The sequence below is a fragment of the Prionailurus viverrinus genome, chromosome B1 (genome assembly GCF_022837055.1).
Source record: "Prionailurus viverrinus isolate Anna chromosome B1, UM_Priviv_1.0, whole genome shotgun sequence".
NCBI lineage: Eukaryota > Metazoa > Chordata > Mammalia > Carnivora > Felidae > Prionailurus > Prionailurus viverrinus.
Window position 1 is genome coordinate 192,752,884 of NC_062564.1, and position 21,370 is coordinate 192,774,253.

Below are 21,370 nucleotides of genomic sequence, written 5' to 3' on the forward strand. Positions count from 1 at the left end.
TTTATTCATATGAATACTTTCATAATGATAACTTATACCTTATGGACCCTTATGTGCCAGACACTGTTCTAAGCACTTTACTAAGTTCAGTCCTCACAAACAACCCCTATAAGGTAACTTCTAGCTCCTTTTAAGGTAAGGAAACCAAGGCACAGACAGGTTGCTGCCGTATTCTTTTGTATGAATATGTGATAATTTATTCATCTATTCTCTTTATATTATACATACAACACTATAGGTATTCAAATGCCAGTTAAAGTAATGAATATGGTAGTATCGGGTTGCCTATAATTTCAAAATTATCAAGAGGTCTATTATTGAAAAGGCAAGAAGGATGAGTGTTTTAGGTTAATCAGCGAGAGCAAAAGCAGAGGCCCATGAATTCACGGACACACTGCTAACATAATCTAACTATAGCTAAAAGTATAGAATGCCTGGAAAGCTGTGGAGAGAGAAACCCAGAAAGGGCATTAATTTTTTAGCCAGGTATAACCAAAATATCATTTCAACATGTAATCAACAGATTATTAATGGAATGATTTACATTCTCTTATTTCCCTACTAAGTCTTTGAAATTCGGTATTATTTTACATTAGCCACAGGAGTGCTCCGTAGACACATGGGGCCAGTGACTACAGTATTGGACCGTGTGGAACTATGCTCTTATTTTGAGAACCACTGCATATACCATTTGTTTTTCATATAAAATTGGTAAACTAAAAATTATAACAAGTATTTGGAGACATTTTTCTATTTTGTAGCCTTTAATTGCTCAATTTTCTTTATACTTTGGATGCTTGCTACCTTTATTACTCTAACTGTGAGGTTTCTAACAGTATTATTTCCTCTACTGTATTTTACTTGGTAATCGACAAATGAGGGATGACTTCCTATCATGTTGTCCGATACTGAAAGATGAGGCATCTGGCCACCAGAGGTCAGCCTAACTGTTTTGATTAGCTTTTTTTTTTTTTTTTTTTTTTAGGATTAACATGTAACATGTTTTTGTTTAGTATTTTTAGAACATTATATCAGAAAAAGAGAAAAAGACACATTATGAAGTGAAGAAGCATCCTTTGTAATGGAAGAAAATATTTGCAAACTATGTATCCCGTGAGAGGTTAAAATCCAACATATATAAGAAACGCCAACAACTCAATAGCAAAAAAACAAATAACCCAATTAAATGAGCAAAGGACCTGAATAGACATTTTCCACAGAAGACATACAGCCAACAGGTATATGAAGAGATGCTCAACATCATTGATGGTCAGAGAAATGCAAATCAAAACCTCAATGAGATACCACCTCACAACTGTTAGAATGACTATTATCAAAAAATCAAAAGATAACAAGTGTTAGGATATAGAGAAAAGAGAACCCTTATACATGTTGGTGGGAATGTAAATTGATATGGCCATTATAGAAAACAGTCAAGATTCCTCAAAAAATTAAAACTAGAAATAACCTTGTGATCCAGCAATCCTGCTTCTGAGTATATATCTAAAGGAAATGAAGTCACTATCTCAAAGATATATCTGCAATACTGTGTTTATTTCAGTGTTAGTCACAGTAACCAAGATAGGGAAACGTTAGTGTCCATAATGGATTAATGGATAAAGATGTACTTTACATATAATGGAATACTCTTCAGTCTTAAAAAGGAAGGAAATCCTGGGGCACCTGGGTGGCTCAGTCGGTTGAGTGTCTGACTTTGGCTCAGGTCATGACCTCTCAGTCTGTGAGTTCGAGCCCCGCGTCGGGCTCTGTGCTGACAGCTCAGAGCCTGAAGCCTGCTTCAGACTCTGTGTCTCCCTCTCTGTCTGCTTCTCTCCTCCTCACACTGTCTCTCTCTCAAAATAATAAATACATTTTTTTAAAAAAGGAAGGAAATCCTGCAGTTTGCTACACCATGGGTCAGCCTGGAGGATAGTCTAAGTGAAATAAGCCAGACACAGAAAGGCAAATACTGTATAATCCTACTTATATGTGGAATCTAAAATAGTTGAACTCATAGTAACAGAGTAGAATGGAAGTTATCAGTGGCTTGTGGGATGGAGGAGATTGGGGGATGTTGGACAGAATACAAAACCTTGAGTTATAAATGTTGGAGACCTAATGTATAGTATAGCGACTGTTGTTTATGTATACTTGAAATTTGCTGAGAGTAGATCTCAAGTGTAGATCTCAAGTGTTCTTACAACACACAAGAAAATGGTAACTGTGGGCTACAGATGTTAATTAGCTTGTTTGTGGTAATCACTTCACGGTATATGCATATATCAAAACATCACGTTGTACATGGTAAGTATATACAACTTGTCAATCATACCTCAATAAAGCTGGTAAAAAAAGATGCTGTGTTAAACATCATAGTATCACTGCCTTAAAGCTTACCGTTTCTTGACTTTGTGGGAAAAATGAACAAGTAATAGCAACTATGGGAATTTCTTCCTATCCTTGGTAAACTTAGTTCAGTTGAAGAGGAAATAACAAAACTAAAGACTTTGTAAGGTAAGGCTATTTAGTTCTGAAATCATGGTAAAAATCATTCTTCAAAGGCAAATTATACATGGGAGCATACAGAATAGGTTAATTCAGTTTTGATGCTGGAAAATTATGCACATGGAATGTAAAGGAGTAACAGTGGTAGATTCACTCTAGAATTTATATATGCCCCCAAAGAGACTTTCTTATTTCTGCTAAAAAAAGTGGAGTGGGCCATTTACAGAGTGCTTTGAGTAACACAATAAATGATGTATAGCCAATTAATAATCTTGCAGATGGAATCTAGTTGAAATGAAAATAGTAAAAATGTAGGAGGACAGGAGAATTAAAAGCCAACAGCTTCTCCTGTCTCTATTAATAAACTAAAGACTTAGAGTATGTTTTGAGTTTTCTTTTGGTTTTCACATTGAACTGGGTAATAATATAAACTAAAAGTATTTGCATTCATTTTTCTTCTTGAAGTTATAAGCAGTTCCTTTATATTGCTTTAGTAGCATCATCTGTTGATCCTGCTTTAAAAAAAAAAAATTGTTTCGTTTGACTTTGTGCAACATACTACCAAATCACCCGAATATAATTTGGGAATTTTTGTCTCCCTAGAATAAATATAGAACATGCTTGTATAGTTACTTATAGCAGACCTTTGTCATTCTCTCATTTCCTTTCAAAAAACTTACTAAGCTATATGTGTCAGACATTTTGTGCAACAGAGTTAAATAATATGCAGAAGCCAGAGAAATGTCCTTTAGAGGAATACTATTGACATGAAGCAATACCCTCTGACCTTACTAGCACAACTCAATGTGTTTTTGAAAGTAGAGATGTTTACTAACTCATTTTGGAAATCACTCCTATAGAATGGGCATAAGTGGAATATTAATATTTTGCTTTCTGCTTTTTTCATTTAGAGTTAATGCCTTTAGTATATTCATGTGGCTATGTATACTTCTAGTGTCCTTTCACCACATTTTGTTTATCCACTCCCAATGATGGAAACCTAGAAGCTTCAGAATATATGTTGGTCTTACGGAGAATATCTTTACTATATATACATAAGAGTAGAATTGCTGGATCATGAGATGTGCAAATAGTTTGACTAAATACTGCTGCCAAATTGCTCGAGAAAAATTACCCCAGACTGTAATATCACCAGCAGTACTGGTTCCTACAGGGGCTATTCCTTTACTTTCCTCACTAACAGTTGGCATTGTCTCCAGCTTATAATTTTTGCCAAATAGAGTAAAGTGATAACTCTATTCATCATATGGCTAATGGCCTGTTGATTTTCTCTTCTGTAAATTGAATATTTTTGTTTTAGCCATTTCTTTATGGAGGTTGCTACCTTTTTGTTGTGGATTTGTAGTTCACTTAGTTCTTGATATCTTTAGTTCAATACAGAAATAATTTTGATGTGATACTGAATTCATCATTTTTTGGTCTTGTGCTTTATGTTTTTTTATTTAAAAGTCTCCCTGTCCCCAAGTCACAATACTTTATATTCAGGTATTATATTCTATTAACTATATAGTTTTACCATTCTCATTTGGGCCTTTCATCCAACATGAGTCCTCCTTTGTATGTGGCATTATGTAGGTATACATTTGATTTTTCTTCATGTAATGGGCCAGCTTTACCAATATTGTGTACTAAATGTATCATTCCCCATTGATTTATATGCTAACTTTATTTTGTACTGCATTCTAAAACTTTATATGGCTGTGCTTCTCAATTTTGTCTGTTACATTGGACTATTTGTCCAATACACTAACTCCACCCTATTTTAAACTCTGTAACTTTCATAGTATGTGTTAATATCTTGTAGGCCAAGAGCCCCTCTACTCTTCTGTTTAAATAGTTGGTTTGGCAAGATGTGGAATTTTACTCTTTCCGTATTAGGATTGTATAAATCAATTTGGAAAAAGTTTTTATAATATTCATCTGTTCCATCCAAGATTTTTAAATCCTCTTCTGTCCTTTATTAGAATTCTACATTCTTCATAGAGGTCTTATATATATCATTAAGTAGTTCCTAGATCCTTGGTAGGTTTGGTGTTGTTGGGTTTTTTTCTCATTATGAAAGATAGATACTTTTACTTTTTTTTGTTTTTTTGTTTTTTTTAGTTAGTATTGCGTGTGTAGAAGGTAAAAGTGGGTTTAAATCCAGACTGTCATTTAGTAGAGGTTTGACCATGGGACATTTGCAGTTCCTAGAATAGTACCTGATAAATAGTAAGCACTATATAAATAATGAATATCCATAGATTAATCTCAGATCCAGAAACCTTGTTGAGCCCTTTTATTAGCTCTAATCATTTATATGTTAGGGTTTTTTTTTTTTAATTACATGACCATATCATTTGTAAATTGTTACATCTCTTTTCTTCCATTTCTTACACTTGTCATTATTTTTTTCTAACATCGATTAAGACTTCTGGTACTATATCAGCCAGTATCAGTCATCATGGCCATCCTTATCTGATTTCATTTTTAGAGGGAATATATCTAAAGTTTCTCATTTAGGTTATATTTGCTAAAAATTTTTGGTAGGTAACTTAGGTACGAAGTTGAGAAAGTAGCTTTTCTCCCTGGTTTGGTTAAAAGTATTTTGTTACGTTTTTGAAGGAACTAAGAAAGGTTAAATATCCACAGTTGACAAAATTATCAGTCTTTTTGGTTTTTTGCTTCATTTTATTGTCATAGTGACATATATTTGTACATTTTCTGAAGTTGAGGTATTCCTCCTTTCCCTGGGATAAGCTCTACATGATAGCATATTCTTTTTTTTTTTTTTTCTTTAATCTACTGTTAGATTTTGTTAGGTAATATTTGGAATTTATGCAAGTGAAATGAGACTGTATTTTTTTATTTGGCTCATCTCTAGATTTAGAGTTGATATTTTATTAAAATCTTCCTAAAAGGAGTTTGTCAGTTTATATGTTTTTTTCCTTTTTTTTTTTTTTTTAAACAATTCATATTAAACAGGTATTAATTTCCTTGGAAGTTTAGTGGAACTCACTTTACAAAACCATATGGGCCCGCTGCTTTTAAAAGGAGGTTGGGGCCTTTTGTTTTGTTTTGTTTTGTTTTTTAACATTTAGTTATCTGTTCTATTCAAGTTATCTATTTCTTCCTATATGAATTTTAGTATTTTCTTCCAGAATTCAGCCATTTCATCTAGATTTTCACATTTAGTATGTATTTGTCATTTTTTAAATTTTTAAATCTTTTATTTTTAAGTCTCTTGATAAGTTTCACTGGTTTCATTTTTCTTACTCATATTTTCAAAAAACCGTCTTTTAGTTTTATCAGTCTTCTCTATTCTCATATGCTGTTTCATTTCTGACTTTATTTCCTTCTTGCTTATTTTGCTCTTGCTCTTTTCCATTATTTTGAATTGAATGCTTAACTTGTAGGTGTTTAAACTTCCTCTTTTCTCATCAGTGTATTCAAAGCTATATATATATATATTTTTTTTTAAGGGAGAGAGAGAGAACAGAAGTAGGTGAGGGGCAGAGGAAGAGAGAACCTCAAGCAGGCTCCACACCCAGTGCAGAGCCTGATGTGGGGCTCTATCTCACAACTGTGAGTTCATGACCTGAGCTGAAATCAAGAGTCAGTCAGTTGCTTATCCTACTGAGCCACCCAAGGTGCCCCTAAAGCTATAACTTTCTTTTGGGTACTGGTTTGGCCATGTCCCACAATTTTGCCTTGTGTGGTTTATATCAGTCAGTTTTAATATTTAACATCTTTTGTAATTTCCATTTTAACCCATGAGGTATTTAGCTTCCTAACATAGGATTCCTTTTAACTAACCTTTAATATCTACTTTACTGCATTTTGGTCAGAGAATTTAGTCTGAATGAAATTGACCCTTTGGAATCTAGTTACACTTTTAAACCTAACACATGATCTATTTTCATGTGTGTGTATGTGCACTCTCAAGTATCTATTCTGTTTGGTATAAAGTTCTGAATATTTATATAATAATAAAGTATATTAATATTTTGACTTTTTCAGGCTTCTTATATCCCTGCTTAATATTTCCCCCTCAGTTCTATGAGTTGTTACTTAAGAAATTTTGAGGTTGTGCTTTCAGGATCATATATACCTCATATATGTTTATGATGAGTACTATATAATTTTATGCTGTTCTTTCATTGGTATTAATGTCTATATTTGTCCCTTGTATTTTTTGACTTGAAATCTTTTTTTGATGGGTATTAAGATTGCTATCTCAACTTTATTTTGGTCCACAGTTGCCTGATATATCTTTTTTCATTCTTTTATTTTTTACTTTTCTGTGTCTTTTTGCTTTGAAGTATCTTTTGTTAGTTGCATGTTATTGAATTTTATTTTGTTTTTCTAATCCAGGCTGAATGTCTGTCTTTTTAACTGTGAGTTTTAACATGTTTACATTCATTGTAATTCCTACTATATTAAGATTTACACCTGCCATCTTCTCTCATATCTGTTGAGTATGGTTATATGACCACAACCTCTGGGGTCCCAGCAAGAATCCTAACGTCTAACAGCTCTGTAACCAAGACAGGTCCCCTAAAACTAATCCCCACAAACCCATCTAAAGGAAAACAGCAACAACAACAGTACCACCGCCTTTTATAGCTCTCTATCTGGAGTTTTGAGTTTGGAGCATAAAGGAACTACTTTTGCGGGAGTAATTTTCTGGGCTAGAACGGCATACTAAAAAATAAACTGACCCAGATATTAACCAATAAATGATTAAAATGACCCCAGTCTCTCCCAGTAGAAAAATCTGCCTAAGACTAGGAGATAAAGATGGGAAAGCTCAGTAAACCTTCTTGGTCAGCATCCATGTTCTTAGATACAGACAATAATATAACCCATTGCTTTCAGACTTTAATATCATTTCTCTAGTCTTCTCATTCACAGGTTAAAGCTACCTTTCCAGATATTTCAACTAAGTCACCAGTTTCCAAGGGCATTTGCCACCTACGGAAAACATCAGATTCGAGTACACCAGATGTCCTTGACAACTCATCCCACCACAAAATTTGCTCCACCAGCAGACAACAAAGGCAACCACTGTGTTTCTTTCCATTACCAAGTAGATATAATATCCCCGCCAACAAGACAGAATACACAAAGTGTCTCCTCGCAGTATCACAACCAGTTGAGACCACGCTAAGAAAGTCAGCTTGCCTGGAGGAAGACCCCTTCTCTTCTTGGGTACACACAGTTTGAAGGAGAAACTCTGACCTGTGCCACTGGTAAGTGACTTAACGCTTTTACACACTGAACTGGTCCTGAGAACTGAGATACCTTCTTTGTAAGTGAAGAATATACAACATAATCTTGAAGAACTGCACAGTGATAGGAGCCAGAGGCATACTGTGTGTGTATAATGGACTGACAAGTTAATCTTGTTGAAGGATTCTTCATCTTTTGTTTCTATTTGATAGTTTTAGTATTTTGCTGGCTTAGATTGTTACCTTTTTCTGGTTTCTTCCTCCGTTCTAATCTAATGGGTCCCAGGAATCCCTCTCCTGACCCCTTATCAGAATCAGAAAGTGAGGAAGAAGAAAACGCTAACTACCTAAATGAGAGTTCTGGGCAAGAGTGGGATTCCTCTGAAGAAGAAGACCCTGTGGTGCCCAACCTAACACCTCTTGAGAGTCTTGCCTGGCAGGTTAAGTGCCTTTTAAAATACTCTACAACTTGGAAACCTTTAAATCCTAATTCCTGGTTATATCATGCTAAACTCTTAGATCCAAGCACACCAGTCCATATACTTCGAGAGATAGGTCTAAGACTCTCTCATTGCTCCCACTGTGTACCCAAACTGGAACCAATTCCTGAATGGCCTCCTCTGGCTTCTTGTGGAGTCCCGCCTTTTCAAAAGCCCCTTACAAATCCCAGCCGGCTTTCTAGAGATCATGCCACTCTAAATGGAGCACTGCAATTTGCCACCAAACAGTTAAGCCGAACGTTGAGTAGAGCCACTCCCATACCTGAATACCTAAAACAGATCCCTAATTCATGTGTTTCTGGTTGTTGCTGTGGCTGGTTAACTAAAACAGTTAAGGAAACAACCCGAACTGAACCCATCAATACTACTTACTCCTACACTGACTTCCAAAAGGCAGTTAACAAACTCCTAACTGCATCACTGTAAACATCCACCATTTGTTCTGATATCTCTCATAGAAAGTCACACACCCGACAGTTGAGACACTAATGCCTTCTCAGCCAAACTATGCCCTGTCCTAATAAGCCCTTAAGCCCTACCAAGTACAGTAGTCCCATAACTCAGCTGCAGAAAATGCATGGTGAGCATCCCCTTTGATAGACCCTGTAGATGAAATGAGAACTTTAGTAGAGAATTAGATAAAAGGGACCGTATGATAAAAATTGACTGTTGTCCACACTCAGTTCTCTCCCCAATTTATTCTTCCTATCTGAATGGACTCTTAACTAGATATCTCATTGCTAATGGGAAGGAAGAAGCAGTGAGCCCCTACCCCTTTTGTTACCTAACCTTCAGAACAGCCAGTGGGGAAAGTGGGGACTTAGCTACTCCCAATAACACCTTTCTGAGCACACTCTTTTCTAACACTAATTTCTATGAGATAGTTGAATTAAATTGAATACCTAGACAAAAGAAAATGGTGGAGCTATGGATTTACCTCCTGGCTTTTATAGAGATAGTCCTCCACACGGCACCCTTGAGAGTTCCTATTTTGGGGGGGGGGGGGGGAGTGCAGTTTCAAACCTAGCCCATACTACTTCAGACCAATTATATTACCTGCAATTACAGTATAAACTTTTATATCACAGGCTCCCACCAGGCCTAAAAAAAATTGTAACTGGGTACTAATCAGACACCTGTTCTGTAGAGAAGATATTTCCTGTATCTTGGCATTCAGACTTTAGTTAAGAGCAGATCACATTTGAAAAGGCCAGGGAAAAGATGAAGAGCATTTATGCTTTCAATATTAACTACTTGTAAATTAAAATATTTCATCTATATAATGTTCCAGCAGTACTTTATGCACCGTTTACATCCATTGCAAATTTTTCTAACTTTAAAGAACTTCACTACTACAGAACATCTCAGCCTAGTAACAGTCTGAAGTTACAGTTTTTTAGCATCATTGTTTTTCTGCATAGATTAGCTTTAGATTTTCTTCTAGCTGAACAAGGAAGAGTATGTACCCTTGTAAATGAATCTTGCTGCATTTAATTAGATGAGTTAAAACCTAGAAATCCTACATAAAAGAAAATGCATGAGACCATTAAATCTTTTCACACACCTATAGTAGAGTGAAACCAATGTGTGCCCCTGGTTGACTGGGCATCTGAAGGGAATCAGCAAATAGATTGTTAAAAATATATCCTATATCCTCTTAGTTTTACTTTTTCCGATTCTCCATAATTAAGTGCTGCATATGATATGGCATCGAAACACTGAAGCATTAATGGAATCACAAATTCTGTACATGTATAGCAACTTTAAGGAGAGAGGAAAATGTTTATAATCCAATGAGTATTTCTGCTGAGCCTTAGTTGTCTTAAGGAAAAAGGAGGGAACTGCAGTAGGTAGAAAAACTATCTGTTAGTGGAAAATTACTGAATTGAAACATATACTGTTAGTGTAACTGAATGTATCAGAAACTGTTCTGTGTACATGTTCTGTGAAACTGGGTTTTTAAAATGTTATAAGAACCTGTTTTTTTTTTTTTTTTAAGGGGGAGGTGGGAAGAGGTAGGGAGGTCTGAAAATTAAAAGATATTGATGTTTATGTAACCATAATATGTTCCTTTCCCATGTGTGTACATAAAAGTGCCTTGCTCATGAAGCATTTTTGCTATTCACTCCAAAAGGAAGCCTTTCCCCAGCTTTGCAGCTGAATAAACCAACAGCTTTGTACATGCTGAACCAGAGTATGGTCATTTGTTCTCAACAAATGAAATAGATCCTGCTTTGCTTAAGCCATAATCAACATTCACTAAGTGCTGAATAGAGTCAACTGACATGTATATACGTATATATACGTGTATGTGTATATATATATATATATATATATATATATATGTATATATATTTATATATATATATACATAAACACACACACATATATGTAAATAATATGTGTACAGTGTCTCTGATAGGAGGTGACTTGGCAGCTCTAGAGAACGAAACATACTTGTAAAAGAAAATGTTAGACGGTCAAGACCTGAATTTGAATGTGTTTGTTTGTGCATGTTCAGTGATTACAGGTTACACAAAATGGTAAATACCTGAAAAAGCCCTAAGCCTTTACTCTTTTTGTGTGCCATGGATGTGGGCTGTGGGGTCAGGGTTGAGTATACCACTTTGACACTCGCCCTATGAGGGATTAGGAGAAACAACAAACTTATTATGGATTTGTAGAATATTTGTCAAAGGAAACAGGATTTCTAAACCAACAGACATTAATGTTATTTAAAGGTATTCTCTCTCAGTGCAGCTAGGCAGCCTCTTCTTGTTGAAGCAGTCCAGGTACCTTGAGCACAGACCATAGTCATGTATTTTTTTTTTTTCTAACATCTATTTATTATTGAGAGACAGAGAGACACAGAGCATGATCAGGGAAGGGGCAGAGAGAGAGGGAGACACAGAATCTGAAGCAGGCTCCAGGCTCTGAGCTGTCAGCACAGAGCCTGACGCAGGGCTCAAACTCACGAACCGTGAGACTATGACCTGAGCCGAAGTTGGATGCTTGTTTAATCAACTGAGCCACCCCGCCACCCCCATAATCATGTCTTTTAAGCCCATCAGCTTTCCTAAGAGAAGAAACAAATTATGCATGCCTGCTAAGGAACAGGTCTTAAATATTAAATGGCCTTTTAGACATTATCCTGCTGGGGCTCCTATCACAAACACCCATTTAAAAACTTCTCTCTGTGATAAAAACAATGTTCTGATATTAGAGTAGATTATTAAAGCAATTAGGGACTTGAGAAGTCACTTGGGTTATTTTCTTACTGTTACATAAATTCCCTCTTCTATCTAATAAATTATTTTCTACTTTTGGCTCCAGTATTAGAGAATTTAATGCCTTTTGGAGCAGCCCATTACTTTGAAATGTCTCTTAGAAATTCAGTCATTCATCTAATAACAGTACAGAGTGCCTACTATAATCTAGACACTGGGAGTGCAAAACTAAATGAGATGCTATAAACAAGAAATTAGCTTTAAAATATATTGAACCAATGTAAATAACCCCAAAGCTTTTGGCCACTGATGCTATTTTTGCTCTCTAGGGTCACATTAAATAAGCCTCGTCCTCATACAGACCCTTAGGTATTTGTAAATGTGCAGCCATCCAAATACAGTGAAAATTCACATGGAGGGCACACTCCCACTAATTAAACCCCAAAAGGGGTGGTCAGCTAAGGGAATAGTCAAAGAGGTCCTTTACACACAGATTTAAGTTGTATTTGATAAGTTCACAAGGCAATGGCACACAAAAATCAGGACCAGGAGCGTTTTGCTGGGCTGGGGTATACAGAGCGAATGGCTGGGGTATACAGAGAAGCCCAGAAAGTTTGGATAACTCCTCGGACTGCATGATGCAAGTTTCTGCAGGCTCCTGGTAAATGAGCCCACCAATGGGCAATATCCACTGGACCGAGGGAAACTGAGGGAGCCACACTAGCTGCCCCCAGCTGCCAGGTGTTTCTCCTGTGTCATCGACTTGCTGTTATCCAAAAGAAAACCTCCAGCATATCTTTGCCGTTTTAAGCAAGGTTTAGTTAGTGGCTGCATATTTGAGTCTGATCATTGCATACCATCCTCTAAATTCTTACCTCCAATTGGTGGCAACAGTGGGATTATATAACAGTTAACAGTTCTGGACATGAGACCAAGAAAATGGAAAGGATAAAGGTACCACGATGACCCGACACTTCCCTGGCTGCCCAACTCCTGTTGGCCGTGAGAGCAACGACCAGCCCTTCTCCGGGAGATGGGAGAAAAGAATGCCCGATTTTAAAAATAAAATAACGTAGTGAGCAGAGAGGCCCAGAGTCATTGCTTCTAAACAGCATGGAGTCAGTTTAAAATGTCAGTAACAGTTTAGGGTTAGATCATAAAACAAGTTGACTGGAGTTTGGGCAGTTTATTTGGGAAAACATAGGTGATAACCCTGACAACATGATATGAAAATCCCTGGGATCATTTGGGAATTGATGCCCTATTCCCTGGAGTGGGACATAATCTGTAATCATCTAGGAGACTTGGGATCCTGGACAGCCTAACAAGATTAAAATGAGGTTGCTAGTATACACAGAAACCAAACTGGTGTGGTATCAGATTAGATTGCACCAGAAACCAGATGAAACTGTCAGAATCAGTGCTGCAGTTTTAAATCCAGGAGCATGTTCTTCAGGGAAAATCATGTTTGGGTTAAGTGCTAAACCCATGCTTGTTTAATACTAACATTCCATTCATAGTGTCAAGTGTGGGACCTGACATTCTAATACATCCACCGCTGTTTTACAGTGTTTTAATTAGGCAATGGTCCGAAAGGGACAACTTTCCTTTGAGAGGCAGCCAAACATTTGGAACAGTCCAAGGATATGGCCATTTTTCATGAAAGAAGACCCTGGATCGCACTCTGAGCAACCAGAATGACTTGATTTTGCACCAGTGACAGAGCCCTGGTGACACAAGAGGCCAACCATCTACCTAAAGAACTAAATTCCTATATAATTGAAAGCATTAATGTTGGCCAGAGCCAATGCATCCAATGGGAATTTATCACAAAGTAGGTTATGTGGTGTTAGCCCCTGGCTACCTGCCTGGTAGTAATGTATGTGGACTCCCAGTGACTTGAATGCTTTGGCCCAGATCCCACTTTCCTTCTTTGCCCAACTTGTTTATGTGGGTCACTTACCTACACAGTTTCTTTAAATGTGTTGGGATACTGATTTAGCAAATAAAAATACAGGAGGCCCACATAAATTCGAATTTCTGATAAACAATGAAATATGGGACATACTTCTACCAGAAGAAAATTATTTATCTGAAATTCACAATCCACTTTTTATCTGGCACCTCTATAAATGTGTTAGCATTGATGAAGCTTGGGTTGTCGTCCTGTAGTTGCTTTTGGAGAGGAGTCTGGTTCTTCCCATTATGTGTTGTTTCCTTACCTCCAAATAGTTGATGTGGGGAGAGGTGACCCAAAGTTAGAATGGTTGAGAGTTTTATAGGAGACACATTTTATTTGGCTAAAATAATCACATAACCATTAAAACATTTACAGACATACTGTCTTAATAGGTAGTTTGGGTTTGTTGTTGTTTGTGTTCTGTTTGGGTTAACTGCTAGATCTTAAGCAGTGTTTTAAGCAGTTAATTTCTCATTTTGCTTTACCATGAAGGGAAAGATTAAGTATTACTTTTTTTTTTAATGTTTTGTTTATTTTTGAGAGAGCGTGCACAGTGGGGGAGCAGAGAGAGGGGAGACAGGATCTGAAGCAGGCTCTGCACTGACAGCAGCGAGCTGGATGCAACGGCTCAAACTGAGCTGAGCTGAAGTCAAGCCCTCAATCAACTGAGCCACCCAGGTGTCTCAAGATAATGTATTACTTAAAAAAAGAAATACTTGTGGGGCACCTGGGTGGCTCAATTGGTTAAGTATCAGACTTCGGCTCAGGTCATGATCTCAGGGATCGTGAGTTCAAGCCTTGTCTCGGGCTCTGTACTGACATCTCAGAGCCTGGAGCCTGCTTTAGATTCTGTCTCCCTCTCTCTCTGCCCCTCCCCTGCTTGCAATCTCTCTCTCCCTCTTAAAAGTAAATAAACATTAAAAAAAATTTTTTTAATGTTAAAAAAAATACTTGATGGCACAGTTCTGACAGCCATTCTGCATTGCAGAAAAGGACCACAAATTTGGAACACTTCTCTTTTCCTTCCAGAACCCCCAAAAGACTCAGGGATTTGAAGCACCCTGGGAGATGGGAGTGAGGAGCAAAGTTGAAACACAGGTATTAAAGTTTATCTTTGTCTCATTTTGTAACCAGGTTACCTGTCCCTCTTTCTAGCCAAAGACTGGAGGCTTATTCTCTGGAGAAATTGAACCAAACAGATGAGAAGTGGGACTTGGGGGAGAGCAGAGGTGGTAGTGAGGTGCTACACTGAAAACAGGAGACTGAGAGAATGTCAGTATTTGGAACATGAGCCTTCAGTCCCCTTCTCACCCAGCTAACGAACGTGCCAGCAGGGCCTCTACCCAGCCCGCCCACTCCACCCACAAAGATGGATAATTATAAAAACAACTTTCCACTTGATTATTTGTTGAAATGAAACCCAAGAGTCCACAAGTCCTGCCCATTCATGCAAGGCTTTCAGTCTCTTATGATTATGATAAACTGATAACTGAGGATCAATTGACATTTGAGGATAACTTCAACAATGAAACATAAGACCAAAACAAAAGAACCAATAATAATAATAATAATGGAAGGAACATATGCTGTAATACTCTCAGAAACAAGAAAATATACTGTCTCTATGAAGTAAGAACAGGGTGCTAGAAAAAAAGGAACAATCAGAAAACTAAAATATTGGAAAAATTGAGCTAGAATTAAACATTCAGTAGATGTGTTGGAAGATAAGTTGAAGAAATTTCAGGAAGCAGAACAGAAAGGCAGAGATGGAAAACAGGAAAGAACAACAACAACAAAATTAGAAGATCAGAATGGGATCCATCTGATTAGTAAAAGCCCCAAAATAGAGAGCAGAGAAAGGAAGTGAAAAGAGGTAACAAAATTAAAGAACATTTCCCCAAAATGTAGGTCATGAGTCGTATAAATTAAAAGGATCCAGAGTGCCCAGCACAATGAATTTAACACAGAAAAGCATATCATGATATTTCAGGATGCCAGAATTAAAGAAGATCCTGAAAGTTTACCAAGGAGGTGAAACAAGAGTTACACAGAAGACTTTTTCACAGTGATACTTAGATTTCTTGGTAGCAACACTGGATGAAGGAACACTGTGAAAGTAAGGCCTTCAAATATAAGAGGAGAAATTATTTCCAATGCAGAATTCTGTACCCAAACAATCCAATCAAGTATGGGGCTAAAATAAAGTTTAGACTTGCATGGTCTCAAAATGTTATCTTCCCATGTACCCCTTCTTAGGAGGCTACTGGAGAGTGTTCATCACCAAAACAAAAGAGTAAGTCTAAAGAAGAAGGCTTGGCATCCTGAAGACAAGATCTCACAAAGGAATGCAATGAAGGAAAGTCAGGATGGCTACCATGTCAAGTAAGTAAGGTGGGGGTCTCAGGAAGTAGGGCTCTAGGAAACTGGGAACCAGTGTTTGAGTACGTGGAAAATGCAGAAAGGAGTGAGTCAGATGTTAGGATATTAGAGGAAACAAAAAGGATAAGTACATGGGATACTTGGTTAATGTTAAAATGAGGCAATTAGAAGTACCCCAATACACATTTTTGGATTTTGGATTTTGGACACATTCCAGGGTGTCACTGTGTCACGAAAATAAATCTCAAATTGTATTTCTTAAAATGCAGTTATTTTATTACAATTTTAGTCAGAATTTAGAAGTTTGGCATTAAAAATGTAGTATTAAAATTGTAGTAATGTCAGTAATTATATGGTTTCTTCAGGTATCATACTCCATAATTGCAACAGATGCACCAATAAGACATGCACTGCAGAAGGCTTTTTCAGAAAAAAAATTACAGTAAAACCTTTGTTTGCGAGCATAATTGGTTCCAGAAACATGCTTGTAATCCAAAGTACTCATATATCAAAGCGAATTTCAAGAACCATTGGCTCAGTTGTGATCATGTGACGCTCAGTGTCACGTACTACTCAGATTGCAAGATATCACTCATTGATCAAGTTAAAATTTTTTAGAAATGTTTGCTTGTCTTGTGGAACACTCACAGACCAAATTACTCGCAATCCAAGGTTTTACTGTATTATAACTTGTTTTGTAAAAAGAACTTTGTCCCTTCCTTAGGCAAACCTCAAAATTTTCTTACTAACAGAAATGATACATAGTCTGTAGCAGTAGGGTGAATAGCATTTTCATGTAAATTTTAGCCTCTGTTGTTTCAAAAGCGTGCTACTTTAAAAATAATATTTTGAATTTTCATGTTATTTTTCATCTTCCATATTGTTTTTGCTATCAAGATATAGTTCTATCCAGTGACAGCTCCATAACATATTCCCATATAATGCCTTTGGGTTTTTTTCTGAGTTATGATTGAGGGTCTTTCCTATAATTTGTTTATATTAATATTATATAATCAAATAAATTTTGATTTAATTGCAAGTGATTATGTGTCATGACGTGTGTTTTCTCTGTTATCAAATCTATTGAGGAAACCAGGCCAATTTATCTATCTGCCTTTTTTTTTTTTTAAGAAACAGATAACATAGCTACAGTGGAATACAAAAAGTATACTAATCATAAGTGTACTTGATGATTTTTCACATGTATACATTTGTATCAGGATGTATACACTTAAAGTACAAAAAATGTCCTGATTACCTAGTTTCCCTCCCCAAAAAAGAACCACTCTTCTTTTGTAAAACTCAATTAGTTAAGCTTGTCCTCAACTTCATGTGAATGGGATCATGCAGTGTATATTGTTTTATACTTGGCTTCATTCATCAACACGACTGCTGTGATTCATCCAAATGTTTGCATGTATCAGTGGTTGATTTCTTTTTATTGCTGTAGACTATTTCATTGAGTGAATATACCATAATTCATTTATCCATTCATGGCATTTGAGTTCTTTCCAATTTGGGGCTGTTACAAATAAAGCTGTAATATACATTTTTGTACCTGTGTTTTTTGTGGGTGTATGTACTCATTCCTCTTGGGTTTATACCTAAAAGTCCAATTGCTGTGTCATAGGATACATGTATGGTTTTTTTAGTAAAACTGGAAGCTTCTAACACTTATCAAGGTGATTTTATAATTTTACACTCCCACCAGCAAAGTGTGAAAGTTTCAGTTGCTATACATGTTTACAAACACTTGTTATTGTCAGTCTCTAATTTTAGCCATTCTGACATTATGTAATGGTATCTCATTGTGGCTTTCATTTACATTACCATGATTAGCAACAGTGAGCACCTTTTTGTCTGCTTATTGACTATTCATACACCTCTTATAGAAGTATTTGTTCAAGTCTTTTGTCCACTTGTAAATGTTATTATCTTTTTCTTATTGATTTGTACAAATTCTTTATACACCTATTATATAGGTTGTCAGATATACAGTTGATCCTTGAGCAGTGGGAGGAGAAGGGGTGTTAGAACCCCAACCCCTGTGTAGCCAAAAATCCACATGTAACTTTTGACTCCCCAAAGACTTAAGTACTATTAGCCTACTGTTGACCAGAAGCCTTACTGATAACATAAGTTGTCAATTAACACACATTTTGTATGTTACCTGTATTATATACGGTGTTCTTACAATAAAGTAAGCTAGAGAAAAGAAAATGTTATTATGAAAATCAAAAGGGAAAGAAAATACATTTACAGTACTGTACTGTACCAAAAAATATCCATGTATAAGTGAACCTGTGCATTTCAAGAGTCATCTGTGTATATGTGTTATGACTGTCTTCTGCCAGTCGCTGCCTTGCCTTTTAATAGTATATTTTTTGAGTAGAAGTTTATAGTTTTGATGAAATCCAGTTAATCTTTTTTTCATTGTGGTTAGTGCTTTAACAAATCTTTGCCATCCTGAATGTTATGGATATTCTATGTTTTTTTTAAGAAGGCTTATAGTATTAGCTTTCACATTTAAGTCTGTGATCCATCTCAAATTAATTTTCTTTTTTTTTTTTTTTTAATTTTTTTTTGTTTTTTCAACGTTTATTTATTTTTGGGACAGAGAGAGACAAAGCATGAACGGGGGAGGGGCAGAGAGCGAGGGAGACACAGAATCGGAAACAGGCTCCAGGCTCTGAGCCATCAGCCCAGAGCCTGACGCGGGGCTTGAACTCATGGTCCGTGAGATCGTGACCTGGCTGAAGTCGGACGCTTAACCGACTGCGCCACCCAGGCGCCCCGCAAATTAATTTTCTATATGATATGAGGTAGAAGGGGAATTGTCTTGATTAAAATATTCTTATTACAGCTGACATTTTGAAATTTGATCACTGATACCAGAATATTATAGGCATCTCTGTTTTCTGTAGTACTTTCTCCTTTTCTTCATACTCTTTATATTCTCAGTCTTATCCAGGTCAAAGATGATTTATCTAGATGTGGTTTATATTTTTTAGAGTTTGTCCTTTTCATGAAATTTGAGGTAGGAAAGTTGACATTCTGGATTTTTTTTTTAATGTTTATTTATTTATTTTTGAGAGAGAGAGAGAGAGAGAGAGAGAGAGAGAGCGCTGGAGAAGGCACAAGCAAGGGTGGGGCAGAGAGAGAGAGGGAGACACAGAATCTGAGGAGGGTACCAGGCTCTGAGCTGTCAGCACAGAGCCCGATGCAGGGCCCAAACTCATAAACCACGTTTTTGGTTTGTGTTTTTTTTTTTAATGTTTGTTTATTTATTTTGAGAGACAGAGAGAGCCTGAGCAGGGAAGGGGCAGAGAAAGAGAGGGGGAGAAAGGATCTCAAGCAGGCTCCGTGCTGTCAGTGCAGAGTCCTATGCAGGGCTCTATCTCACCAAGTGAGATCATGACCTGAGCTGAAATCGAGTCAGACGCTCAACCGACTGAGCCACCCAGGTGCCCCTTGACATTGTGTTTTTAAGCTATCCTCAAAAGACTGAAGAATTCCCAAATTAAACTTTTTCTTGAAAATTAATTATCTAAGTGGCAAAAAATAACTAAAAATCTAATGCAATTATTTGCTTAAAATTTTGAATGTTAGTATACCAATTCTGTAACTACTGGAATTACTAATAAATGTATTTGTTATTCTGCCATGTACTGTTTTATTTTTTTTTTAATTTTTTTTTCAACGTTTTTTATTTATTTTTGGGACAGAGAGAGACAGAGCATGAATGGGGGAGGGGCAGAGAGAGAGGGAGACACAGAATTGGAAACAGGCTCCAGGCTCCGAGCCATCAGCCCAGAGCCTGACGCGGGGCTCGAACTCACGGACCACGAGATTGTGACCTGGCTGAAGTCGGACGCTTAACCGACTGCTCCACCCAGGCGCCCCTGCCATGTACTGTTTTAAATGTTTTTATGCGTTTAAGATATTCTTCTAGATGTTAGCTAATCTAATATTCTTACCATCCATTTTCCTGTTATTCAACTATAAGAAATTTCTCAATATCTGCTTCTGCACATAAATTTAACAGTTTTCGGGGCGCCTGGGTGGCGCAGTCGGTTAAGCGTCCGACTTCAGCCAGGTCACGATCTCGCGGTCTGTGAGTTCGAGCCCTGCGTCGGGCTCTGGGCTGATGGCTCAGAGCCTAGAGCCTGTTTCGGATTCTGTGTCTCCCTCTCTCTCTGCCCCTCCCCCGTTCATGCTCTGTCTCTCTCTGTCCCAAAAATAAATAAACGTTGAAAAAAAAATTTAAAAAATAAATAAATAAATTTAACAGTTTTCACAATCAATAATTTGTTGCACTTTCAAAATACATTCACATTAATATTTTGGCTGACTAATAGAATTTGGCACATAAATCACATTCATTCAGTTGAATATTCAGCAGATATTTATTGAGCACCTTCCAAGTGCCAAGTACTATTCTAAACACTGGGACTTCAGCAGTCAGCAAAACAGACACAACTTTGTACTTTCATCAGCTTACATTTTTGTGAGATTTTTTTGCACTTCAGTTTATATCCCAAATATTTACCTTTATTTACAAGTGAATGTTCAGATATGAACAGTAAGTCTGAATGATTTGCGGTAGAATATTATGTGCCCATCAGATTGTGTGTTCCCCTTTTCACAGTATGGAGATCTTTTGAGCAATTGCTACCCAAGCAGGAATTTTATTTCCCAGACCCTTATATCTTTGGCTGTGCCTTTGGTGTCAGTTCTTGCCAAAGGAATGACAACAGAATTGTTGTGTCACTTCCAGTCCAGGGTATTTTAGAATTGGGTATACCTTCTCTATGTTCTCTTTACCTTTTGCTGGCTGAATGAGGATGACAGTGAGGTCCTAGGGGATGATGGAGCACAGAGGGAAAGAGCCAGCCACAGATTCACTTTAGACAGGAAAGGCAGGGGGGGGGGGGGGGGGGGTCTAAAGACCAGTAACTCAGAGTTTATTGTGACCAAAAAAAACAGCCTTTCCGGTGTTAAGACAGTGAAATATGAGTTTATTTTAGCAATTAGTATCACCATAACTAGCATACTTGTCTGGTTAACGTTGCAGACATTGTTAATCTGAAGAGATATGATGTCTACCTGAAAATAGAACCATTATCATTGATCTAGCATAATTTGAGGGTTGCCAAAAATGATATTAAAGAAGAAAGTTAGATATTCAGCCTTCCAAAGGGTAAGGCCAACACCTAACAACAGATTTTTGCTGAATATTGAGCCAACACAAAATTAATTAAGCAGTTAGTGACTTAGAAGTGGGGGGGTGTGGGGTTGTAAAAGAAAGTAGGAGTAATCCTGGTCACACTTTGGCCCACGAACCATATTTATATAGTTACAATGTTAAACAGTTACTATTGGAATTCTGATAAAATAAAGATAAGGAATGTGGAGTGGGTACAGTGTAGGAAGCCATGTTCTTCATTCAGTATAGTAGCAAGCATAAAATGGGTCAGAAAATAATACATACATACTTTATATGTTCATACAGAAAGAGAATTTGTTGCCTCTGGAAGTCGAACCAGTGACTAGAAACAGGTGGGAAAG

The 21,370-nt window shown here is 36.9% G+C and overlaps 2 protein-coding genes across 6 annotated transcripts in view; both read left to right on the plus strand.

Annotated features, from left to right (window-relative positions):
- The window catches only part of FAM184B (family with sequence similarity 184 member B), a 186,884-nt gene that overhangs the window by 1,106 nt on the left and 164,408 nt on the right, over positions 1 to 21,370 (plus strand). The window contains exons 1-4 of one of the 5 annotated variants that reach the window (XR_007151520.1): positions 1,773 to 7,757; positions 14,453 to 14,521; positions 15,680 to 15,805; positions 16,168 to 17,351. Coding sequence is in view for 4 of the 5 variants with exons in the window: in XM_047855650.1 (XP_047711606.1) it covers positions 15,774 to 15,805 (32 nt within the window). In the remaining variant the exon portion in view is untranslated. Of the gene's footprint in view, positions 1 to 1,772; positions 7,758 to 14,411; positions 14,522 to 15,679; positions 15,806 to 16,167; positions 17,352 to 21,370 lie in introns of those variants that run through there. The other 4 variants (XM_047855650.1, XM_047855649.1, XM_047855651.1 and 1 more) reach the window with 4 other exon arrangements.
- DCAF16 (DDB1 and CUL4 associated factor 16) lies at positions 7,757 to 10,425 on the plus strand. The gene has a single exon (XM_047855655.1). It carries the CDS (start codon positions 8,012 to 8,014, stop codon positions 8,660 to 8,662), a length of 651 nt encoding a protein of 216 aa, XP_047711611.1. The 5' UTR covers positions 7,757 to 8,011; the 3' UTR covers positions 8,663 to 10,425.